This window comes from Parasteatoda tepidariorum, chromosome 10 (genome assembly GCF_982258835.1).
Source record: "Parasteatoda tepidariorum strain Cologne lab strain chromosome 10, Ptep-v5.0, whole genome shotgun sequence".
Classification (NCBI taxonomy): Eukaryota; Metazoa; Arthropoda; class Arachnida; order Araneae; family Theridiidae; genus Parasteatoda; species Parasteatoda tepidariorum.
The window spans coordinates 30,396,304-30,408,544 of NC_141764.1; the positions used below are offsets into that span (position 1 = coordinate 30,396,304).

At 29.0% G+C, this 12,241-nt stretch overlaps 1 protein-coding gene across 2 annotated transcripts in view; it reads right to left on the reverse strand.

The window, feature by feature from the left end:
* LOC107438034 (cell adhesion molecule Dscam1) overlaps positions 1–12,241 on the reverse strand; it is a 105,233-nt gene that overhangs the window by 15,022 nt on the left and 77,970 nt on the right. For both annotated transcript variants that reach the window (XM_071184467.2, XM_016050192.4), the window contains exons 14-19: positions 10,990–11,121; positions 9,827–9,991; positions 7,481–7,551; positions 3,821–4,055; positions 2,208–2,306; positions 25–210 (exon numbers count right to left, since the gene is read on the reverse strand). In XM_071184467.2, coding sequence (XP_071040568.2) covers positions 25–210; positions 2,208–2,306; positions 3,821–4,055; positions 7,481–7,551; positions 9,827–9,991; positions 10,990–11,121 — 888 coding nt within the window. The remainder of the gene's footprint in view (positions 1–24; positions 211–2,207; positions 2,307–3,820; positions 4,056–7,480; positions 7,552–9,826; positions 9,992–10,989; positions 11,122–12,241) is intronic.

The window sequence follows — 12,241 nt, forward strand, 5'->3', positions numbered from 1 at the left end:
AGTGCATAGGAAATACATAGTTACCATTTCCATTTGTTTTTGCAGATATAATCTCACTACTGTTACCATGGCTCACAGTATTAAAGGCAACTAAGTATATGTAATAAGTAGATCCACACTGCAAATCTTTTAGTGTATAAACAGATTGATCTCCATTTAAGTGCGTATCATGCCAGTTCTGATCCTCCAGCTTATGATGCAAAACATAACCTGCATTTGAAAGTTGGCTTAAGTAAAAGCATTCTAATTGTACATCTAGTATTTCTGTAAATATATATGCTGAATGAAGATTACAAATTCCTCATAGTTTATATTTAAGGAAAAAAAATATCTTCGTCAAATTTATTTCGATACAAATAATTAACTTTTCTGTAATATATCTAAATTTATTAAACAAAGTGAGAATAGCTTTTTAATACAATGTTTTTGAGTGCTTGCGCAAAATCCCGCTCAACGTAAAATGGCGTTTTGTTTTAATTACCATTATTTGTAATACAGAATGATTTGGTCCCTTTCTGACGGTACTTACTCTCTTGCTTGAAGAGTAAGTACCGTTGTATTTTGAATATGTAACAATCTTTGAAATGTGGTTAGAAAAAAAAATTGTTTTAAAAATGCAAAATATTTTGGTAACTGAAGGGCTTAAGGCAATGTAGGGCTAAGCAACACTTTTACGAAAATGGTGTTTTTTTATACCACTGTTCCTCACATTTGTTTCCAGACAGGTACTTTGGAAGTTTCTGGATTTTTACCAAACTAATTTCCAACTATTAAACTAATTAACTAATTTCCCACTGTATACATTTTTTAACATGGAAATCATAGGTGTTTTTCGTTAAAACTACTCTCCTGTGTGATCTGCATTGTACACTACGGAAAAAAGTATGGGTAAAACTCTTAAAATATAATAAAATTTAAACTGTTGTTAGCTTCATGGAAACAACAAAAAATGCTATAATTTTTACCCAAATTCTTCGGTAATGATTTTGGAAAGACGAACAATAAAACATGATTTTATAATGTGGGTTAAATTTAGTAAATTTCAAATTTGGTAAATTCAGTTAAATTTACTTTCAGTTTTGTATTTTTTATTTAATGTGGGTTAATAAAAACTATAATTTTGAAGTCTATATTCCTGAGCCAATAATTCTGAGCAGTAATTTCAGGAAACCCGCTACCATATGAATTAAAAAAAAAATACTACATATACTATATATAAAATAGAAAGCGGAGAAAATTAAGAAAAATAAGTTTTATTTACCGCAAGCATAAGCTGCAAGTAAATAGAACTCATAAAATAAGTTCAAAATGTAGAGAAAACATAGAAAGAAATTACAGAACAGTGAAGAAAGGGAAAAATAAAATAAATAATAATAAAAATCCGAAGGACTAAATTCCGAATAAAAGGAAAAAAATATTAAAAATCCAGAAAATAAAATATATAATCATTTCATCAGCTTACACGATTTCACTGAAACTAAACTAAACTCAGCTTCGCAACAGCCCATAGAGGGCCAAGGCCTACTGTACCCATCTCAGTTTTCATGACCTTGGGCTCTGGGGTGCAGGAGCAGATATTCCGGTTAGGTGGTCAGTCAAATTTGGAACCCCCATTGTTTACTTCCCTAGCAGGCTTGGTACTCATTTATCGAACCACTGAAGAGATGAAAGGCTGAGTTAACCTTGCCCGACCCAAGGATCGAACCCAGGACCTATGACAAGGCAGCGCGAAGCGATATTACTCTGCCACCAGGAGTTATAATAAATAATAATAAAAATCCGAACTAAACAATAATAAAAATCTGAAAAACTAAATTCCGTAAAAAGGGAAAAAAAGAATAAAAATCAGGAAAATAAAGTGTATAATCATCATCAAAAAGTGTGCAATCATCATAAAGTGTGCATCAGCTTACAGGATTATATTAAAAAAAAAAAATACATTTCGTTATCACTTATTTACATTGTTCATTAAACATTGCTTCCTTTCTGAAGTTTAATGATTAAATATTTTACAGCACAGAACGAAATTCACATCAAACAAATTTAATGTTTCCAATAACTAAAGTTCAAGTATAGCAAGTTAAAAAGAGACACTTAACTTCTTTTAAATAAAAGTTTGACTTGTAATTATTTAAAGCAACTGCCTTTACGAAAAATATTAACATATTTACAGTGTAATTTCATTACATGTTCTCTAAGATACTTACCCGTGACGGGGGCACTAGGGATTATGTTGAGTTCCCAGGAAACTTTGATTGTTGTTGCTGTTGCGTAGTAAGTTTTAATTACTGGCACACCGGGGGGATCTAAGAATAAATAAATGATAAACAAATATATTAAAAATTAAATTTTCCGAATAAAAAAAATGTTTAAATAATAAAAAGCATAAAGCAAGAACTTGTTTGATACATTTTCAATAGGAAATGTATTTATAAAAATTGCAACTATTTATGAATGGTTCGTATATTCAAGTTCGAATTTAAGTAACTTGAGTTCAAAATTGAAATGTCTTAGAAATGCAGATGATTGACGTGAAAAAAAAAACAGTTTTACGGAAGTATTCAAATTTAGTTATAATAGTTTTTATAGTTTTATTAATTATTTATTTGCGCCTTTATGGCCGCATTATTGTAGTTTGGTGTAAAGTCGCAGTACAGTGAGTTGGTACTGAAATAGAGATTAATGCAGAGATATTTCGAAACAAAAATTTCTTCATTTTAGTTTGGTCCATTATTAAAGCTGAACGAAACAAATATGGCTATACTTATAATAGCAAAATGGAAATAAAGCAACATCTCTTTATTGCGACGAAGAATGCTCCTTATTTTAATGCAGTTTTTGTTAAACTTTTATACAGTAAGACTATAGGACCATCAGACATTCACCCCTCCCAGTCTTAACTCCAAGAAGTTTCGATTTCCAGTTCATAGTTACTAACGGACACTTTGGATCAATGGAAAAGATCCAAGGTAGGTGAGTTCTCGATAAATGTCATAACCAAACACAAAACCTGCCCCGCGTAATAAATATTAATTTTTATTAATTTGGCTACAGTTTAATCGCTACGAAGAACGTTAGATTTTAATATAACCTTAAAACCGTAACTTTTTTTTGCTGTAGTGGCTTAAAAGATAAATAATGTTGAATATAATAATGATATTCGACTACTCGAAACATTGAATTGTTGAGTTATACATTTGTATTGAATAAAAAAAGTTAGACATTACATTGATAATTAAGATGAGAATAGAAGCATTTATATTCGCTTTCTTATAAAATGTGATAAAGATTAAATAATTGGCTTATTTTAATTATAACAGGATTAAAAAAATAAAATGTGTAAAATTAATGAAATTTTAAAACCTAGGAAACACATTCCTCGCAAACATTTCGGCAATTTTGAGGTTTATTTGAAGTTGTTTTGAGCTGTTGAGGTTGATTTAAAGTTGTCAACAAAAACAACTTTATGAAATCAACCTCCCAAGGCTTATAATCAAGGTGTAGTTGTTTTTTTCCTCCAGATTTATGGTAGTTTTAACCTTTATGGTTGTGATGCATGGTTGTTTCAAGGTTGGTTTAAATCAACTTCGTAGCAACCTGCTACAGAGAGGTTGTTTTGAAGATTTGCAGGTTATGTTTTTGGACCTCCAAGTTGTTTTGAGGTCTGTTTAAATCTTTTTCGTAGCTATCTATTGAGAGAGGTTATGTGATGCCTATACTGGCATCACAACCTTTATTAATTTTTATCTTATATTGAGATTAATTTTATAAGTAATTTTTGTCTTAGTAATTTTAATTTATACTTATATTATTGACTTACCGAATTCCAATGTTCTTGACATAATTTCCTCCGAAGGTGGACCTGCGCCTCTTGAATTGAAAGATTGAACAACAATGCTATACTCCGTAAACCTGTTGAGATCACTCAATAGCACTTGTTGAAACCTCCCATAAGAAGATTCTATTGGCTTGAAAGTATAGGCGTCAGAACTTCCATATAATTTGTACCCAATGTAGAAACCTTCGATGTTACCACCTTCTTCATGTTGCGGCATCTAAAATGCAATAAATATAGTGTCAACAAGTTTTTGTGAAAAATCAGTTCACTTTTTTCTTAAATCATTCAGAAATTTTTAAAAATCTTGGAATAAAAATTTAATTTTTAAACATATTTTATAACTAGGGTGCTTATACACGGAGAAATGAATATAGTTAAAACTACCTGAATATAGTAAAGTTTATTAATATTTCTAGCTCTATTGAACATCAAAAAGCAAAGCAAATTTTACCGATCCGTTAAGGATTTTATAAACAATAAAATAAGGGTTTAAAATACATGATAAATATCTGCAAATATTGTAAAATTTAGTAATGTTTGAAAATACCTTAGATTCTGACGTAAGAACTATTTAGTCGGTTACATTTATTTTTCAGTTTAATATTTTTTACTAAATGAGTGATAATAAAAACTATAATTTTGAAAACCAGATTTTCTGGCACTGTTGCCATATGAACGGTAAAATTACATAACGTATGGTTCAAATATCGTATATTTGGTTTTATTTGTGGGGAGAGTAGTTACAGACCATGTCAGCCGTCATCTATGAAAAGGTACCCCGACATAGAGTCGAGTTAACATGTCTTATATACTTGTGAATTGTAGTTGTAATTTTGTAGTGGTAGATACGCTACATATTAACCAGAATTATGATATTTCTTTTTCACTAGAACTGTTATTTCCATACAGTTTTGTCATTTTACCAGAAATTCTTCTCTCCTTGTAAATTACCAACACATGAAAAAAAATTTAAATTACTCTTCTTCTCAGCTTCAAATAGTGCAGATGTTTTTCACGCTAAAAATATACTATATGTTTCTAAGTTTTAGTTTTTAATATAATGATTACACTCCCAAAAAATATTGTTTTTACCATTTGACTACTTTGGCTTTCTGTCAGTATTACATAAACCATGGATGCTTGATAGCTTTTTAATCACTATTTTTGATGAAATACTTCAAGTGCATACTTTTATGCGAAGTTTTAATCCTGTCTATAGAATTGTGTACTCGTTAAATGTTTATACGTTAGCTAAATTATTTTGTAATTATCCTGTATATACCCCAATACACCATTCGGACAAAAAAATTAAAAAAAAAGGGGTTTTTAATGCCTTTTTTAGAATTAATTGGCTTTTTAAAATTTTTTTTGTTCAATTCTAAGACCGTGTTATGATCTATAATGAGCTAGATTAAGACTTCAATTTAAACGTTTGAGTGAAGAACTACAACATTTTTGATTGGTCATTAGTTTCAGTATAGAATAAATATTCGTTTCACAGAATATATACTTGATTGAATTACAGAAATGAACTATTCTTGATTTATGCAGCATCCGTTGTCTGAAATTGTAACTTGCATTAGTTTTCGCATGCTGCAATTCAGTCTAGAACAACTCTTTAAAAAGATTGCATAAAAGTAATATATTTTCTCTCGATGATGATGGGGCTTGAAGCCAAGCTTAGAAGTCTATTAGTATTTGGTTTAGAGTTAAATTAAAACAGAGAAAGGGTAAGATACGTTAAACTTTGAAAGCTGCGTGGGTCTTTTTTAGACCCAAATCAAAGTTTGCAATTCTATATCTGCACAACTGCTTTTCAGAGCTTCTAATAGCTTATAATATTTCGCTTTAAACTATCATATACTAAAACTAATTGAATTTGTAGTTTTTCTTTAAAAAAACGACTGACTTATCCCTGCGTTTTTCTTCTTTTGTTTAAAGGGAAAAATGCATATTCTGATATCTGTAATGCTTTGTTTCGAAAATGTGATTAAGGTAGAACAAGGTAAAGATCCATATATTTATAAGTGGGAGAACAGCCATTCCCTAACACATTTTGCAATAAATAGACACACTAAAACTATATCTATCTATCTATATATAGTATAATGATACTTATATATATATATATATATATATATATATATATATATATATATATATATATATATATATATATATATATATATATATATATATATATATATATATATATATATATATATATATATATATATATATATATATATATATATAAGTTCAAAATGTAGAGAAAACAAGGGAAAAATTACAGAACAATGAAAGAAAGGAAAAAAATAATAATAAAAATAAAAATAAAAGATCCAAAAAAAAATCGAGTTAAAGGGAGTAAAATTCGAGTAATCGAGAATAATTAGCATGAAATTGAAGATAAAAGGGTCGGGACCTCATAAAAAAATCGAGTTAAATTAATATTCGAGTTATCGTACTTCGAGTTATAGCGAATTGACTGTAATAATAAAAATCCGAAGAACTAAATTCCGAATAAAAGGAAAAAAAATAATAAAAATCCAGAAAACAAAATATATAATCATTTCATCAGCTTACACGATTACACTGAAACTAAATAAAAGATATAATCTTTTTATCAGCTCACACGATTATACCCACAAAAAGAGTGCTTTCTAATATTTCGTGTTTTTCTATTTATTTATTATGCTATATATATATATATATATATATATATATATATATATATATATATATATATATATATATATATATATATATATATATATATATATATATATATATATATATATTCCTTACATATAATTTTTTCTAATGCATGTCTCAAGATTCATCACAAGCAATCAATACTTTGTTTTTTTTTTCTTTTTTTTAAATAGAAAGCAGACCTAATTATCAGAACTAAGTCAGCTTTCGATTTCGGCCATAAAAAATATATATAGTTGCCTGATTAATCCTGAAACAGCTTTAAGGCGACGAAAAACTTTCATATAAGCGAAAATTCATCAAGAAATCGATTTTTCCCTTTTTATATTTTATATCTTTGCATTTAATTTAACATATCGAAACAAAAATTGAATCGGATCAAAAGTTATGAAGTTATAGCTTAATTATGTTTGGATTACATCCGTTTTTTAACATTTTCTGGTCTGCAGGTAGGTGTTAAATTTAGTTTTATTTTTATTTATTTTTATTTTTTTAAATTTTACAAATATTTTAGTAATATTAGTTCAGTTTTGAAACGGTGAGCAACATGATTATCAACTGTAACTGTCATAATCTTGAATTGTTCGCTTCTTCATCAATTTGTTTAGCGTTTGTTCCTTTGAGAAAATTTTTTTTATTCGTTTTAGTTTGTTATTAATTTTGTCTGTGCTACATTTTTGTTTCGAAGTTTTGCTCCTTCCAGTTGTCTACTAATTATAATATGGTTTTTATACCTCACAATTCCCTCAATAGAATTATGAAATAAGGGTTTTGCTTCCATTTTTTTATTATTTTTATGCTTAAATATTAGTTCGTGAAGCCCAATATGGATACTTTTCTGGCATCAATTTTGAAAAACATTCTAAAAATATATAATGAAAATGGTTATTTTATAACACCATGAATAAAAAAAGTATTAATACTTACATTCCATGTAACGTTGATTGAACGAGAAGAAACAACAGTAGCCTTTATATTTTCAGGGGGGTGTCGTGGTGCTGTAAAAAAAATCAAAGGCAATTTTACCAAAGGAAATTTTAAAAAATTGCTAATGATTTCACTAAATACATATGATGGTTAGGAAAAATATGAAGACAAGCTATATTTTAAAATTGTTCTGGAAGCCATTTCTTGTTTTTTTTTGGGCGGGAAGCACCGCGATTTCTATGTACGCATACAAGGAAAAACATCTGGTAAAATTAGAGTACTGCATGGTACTGACATTTCTGGTAAGAAAAGAAAGCATAATTCTTATAATAAAAACCAAAATATACATTATTTTTTTATTCCTGTTGCAACAGTTTACCCGAAATTCCAGTTTTCAAAATTACAGCTCATATTACCATTCAATTAGTAAAAAATTCAAAACTGAAAATCAAACTTAAAAAGAATAAATGGTTTTTATCCCATGTTTTAAGAAATGATGAATATACCACATTTATCAATTTTTATCACGCATTATAAAACCTTTTTTTATTGTTAATTTTACTGAAATCAGTACATAAGAGTTGTGTAGAAAATTACTGAGCTTCCCATAGAGCCAGAAACACGGAAAATGTTGCCATATTCTGGTAATTTTGATCATGATTGATTAACAATGATCATAACCTATCTGAAAAAAAAAACTTTGGACCTACCTAGAGAAAAAATGTCGGAACAATTTAATACAGAAATTTTCACCTAAGGAAAAAGTGGAGCTTATTACTATATTTTCTAGTGTCTTTCATATAGATAATCTAACAATCTATAAATAAAACATATACTAAGTGTGTTCTTTTCTTAAATTAATAAGAAATTTGCATAGTGAAATTCTCATACGTTTATGCATAGTAATGCACATCCTGGAGGAACCATAAAAATGTGCATTTTAAAATTTTTTTCCCATGTCTTCTAATTTTATGGCCCGCTTACTTTTATTCAAAAAAAAATTCTGAAAAATTTGATAAAAGGGAATTTGATATCTTGGGCGAAATTGGTTGTTTTGGAGTTGAAATTTATCTGTACGCTAGTACTGAATTAAGCAATTTTACAAATTTGATTTTTTTTCACTTTTCAACTTCAGTTCATAAATGCAAATTCATCCAGCAAATGATGATTGAAAACAAAACTTAACCAAAAGATAATTTTTTTTTTCTACGGCGATGCATATTTCTTCGTTTGCCTCCCCCCCCCATCAATTTAAAATTAATCGACCATAAACATCCTTTCGTAGGTTACTTAAAAAAAAAAGCTTTTCCATTAGGTTATTTAAAACAATTTGATATTTTTTCAATAAGCTATAACTATATAAGCTATTTAAAATTCGGTTGTTTCCTGTAGACAAACATGGAAAGAAAGCACAGCTGTGGGCGCAATAATACTGCGTTTTGATAAATAAATTTACAGTGAAACTATTGCATAAGAGTATTGTTATTTATATGTGTCCCAGCAATGAATATAAATTGCGGTACAGTTCCTACTACAGTCATGATAGGATATCAGTAGTTTAAAAACACTTCAGTTATATATTACTTGAATTCTTGTTGTCAAAGAATGTTCAGAAACGAACATTTTGTCTTCAACAAATTCCTGATTCGTATGAAATTACGTTCGATTGGGGAAAAACAATGACGCCTTGTCATACTCTTAATTGCAACAAGCTTTCTTCTACATGAATTGTTCCATTTTGCTTAACACGTTGAGCGCCGCGTTAGCCATCGGTGGCTGACACTGGACTTTCCATTTAGGCCGAGTCAGCCACCGGTGGCTGACACTGAAATTACATTTAGGCCGCGTCACCCTACGGTGGCTGAACCTGACCTTTCAGATAGGCCGCGAAAAACAGCTGGCTGACAGCGTATAACATGATTATTATACGCTTAATTATTGTGATTCTTTGTATAATAACTTCAATTTACTAGGTTTTCATCCACTACTATTTCTAAACAATTCGTAAGCTTATATAATTCACCACTTTTTTCAGATATGCCATGCTAAGCCTTTTAAAAACTAGCAAAATCTGTCTAATATTTGCAAATTTAGTTTCTAGTTATTTACCGTTGTAGCCTGACGGGCAAGAAATGTAAAATTAGCATGGCGCTCAACGTGTTAATAGGTTCTAAAACAACTATTTATATCCGGAAAGATTTTTGCTGTTGTCAGATAAAGCTAATATAATAGTAGATTCAAAATTAATTAATCTCGCCATTCTTTTATGCTCAAAATTAATCAGCCTTTAATTTTATTATTCTTTACATTTAATTTTCCATGAGCGAAAGGATATGGTATACATACGTTCCTCGAGTGTAGTAGCTGCCACTTCAGCACCGAACTGACTTTCCCCCAAAGAATTCTGACACTTGACCCGGAAGAAATATCTAGTTTTCGGTTTCAATCCTCTGATGGTTACAGTTGTCTCCGAGCCAGGAACTGTCACCGGTCCGCCTGCTGAGTTATCATCTGTAAAAAAGTATATGCATTTTCAAATGTGGGTAGTGTCATTTAAATCCGTCTTTGAATACAAACAAAATGTGGCTATAGCGAATTCTTGAACTTATTTGTATTTCATTTGTCGGACAATTCGAAAATCAAAAGGATATTAGTAGAATAATATTAGCTACACTCAATTTGAACGCTTTTTTTTGCCTTTCACGTGCACTCTAGTTGGAAATAGAACTATCTAGTTCTATTTTTTATAAAGCTTCAACTAAATGGTGAAATTGTGGTCAATAATGTAATAAATGTTGCAAAAAATAAATGCAAAAACATCATTTCCTTTTAGTTCTGATAACGTTACCTTATTTCTATATTATAGTTTGTTATATTTATTTTAACATTACTCTTGAAAAGCCAATGCTACGTATAATATTGTAAATCGTAAGAATTTAGTAGTTTTTATTTTCATAGGAAATAAAATACTTCTTTTGCATACTATGTAATTAAAAAAAAGAAATGCTAATAAATACACTGAGAAAAAAAATTTCGTAAAATTACAGTACTGTATCTATTTTATTCCTTGAGAAAAAAATATATCAACATATACAGTATTTAAACCATTTATTTGATAACTTTTCTGTTCATATGGTAACGGCTTATAGGAAATTCTGGTTCTCGAAATTATAGAGCTTTTCAACGCACATTTAGTAAAAATACAAAACTGAAAAGTAAATTTAACCAAAGAAATGATTTTAATGACATGGTGTAAGGAATCGTGGTAAAATTAACAAAATTTTCTACTTTTACCAAATTTTATCACACATTATGAAACCACCACATTTTATTTTTGATTTTACCAAAATCATTACCAAAGCACTTTCGTAATAATTACTGATCCTATTGGTGTTCTTATACAGCCAGACACACGGTAAATTTTACTATATTCTAGTAGTTTTGATCATACTTTTTTTCTCAGTGTATCATTTAATTTTTTAAATATCCTTTTTATAATATAAACATACCGTTTACATTTCTCCACATAACTGTGTACTGCAGAATAGGAGAATTTCCATCAAAAGGCTTATTCCATGTTAGCCTTAAATTTCTGCTAGATATGTCATGAATCTCTAAGTTTTGAGGCGCATCTGGAATATCTGAAAAGTAAAACAATTGTGTATGTGAGGTTAACAGAAAAATAAAATGAATTCAAGAAGTTTTCATCTAACGGTAGGGTTTTAATGTACCTTTGTAACATAGTTTAGCTTTTATAAATCGAAACTGTAAAACACGTAATTTTATTAAAGAAAGTATATAGTAAATAAATGTTATACGAACATGCAAAAAATGCATATCTTTTGTTTCCTAAGACAACCTCGTGTGTGTTTGACAATTTTAGATATTACTATTTTATAAATAAAAATTCAATTACCTGATTAAAAGTTCTTTTAAGTTAGTTGCTTTTGCTCCTTTACAAACAGCAAATGTAGAATTACTTTATTATTGTGTTCAGTTTTTGTCAGCGTTACATTTTTTATTCCGGATGATTCCATTCCAGAGAAACACAAGAATTTATTAGCTTACACATGTCCATTATGAATGGGAATTAATCTATTTTCACATTTGGTACGATGATATTTATGGCATAGGTATATATTTAAAACATATTATTCAACAACTATGTCCATAAATATCTCATGGCAAGTAAATTATCCATAAAGAAACCTATCATTCCACACTTTTTCTTCATGAGATAACTAAAAGCCAAGTCATACAAGAATAAATAAATTTTAAAGAACTATATTGTTCGTGGTGATTTCTTTTATAAGAGTGGATTCACGTGGATTTATAATTTACTTATTTGTTTTTTGACACTGCATGTCGACGTTTATTATTACACTTTGCGCTATCAGTTGATTGATAATGACGCATGTTGCTTAAATTAAAAATTTTATTATGCAAAAGTATAGTCCTAATGATACGTGATGCGTGAAAGATAGATACGTGAGGCATTATAAAACAATCTTTATAATAATGTAAGGCTTTTACCTAAGGTATTGTCTAAGGTTTTACCCAAGGCTACCATGTTAGTGTCAAAAAGTATTAAATAATATGAAAATTGTAATTTGACCCCGCAAGTCATTGTCCCATGCAAGACATTATCCGAACGAGATTTTGATCGCATTAATACCTTGTACAACATTACTCTTGATCCCTCATTACATTATTCATAGACAATGTGAGACGTTAAAAACTAAAATTTTTAAATCGTAAGAC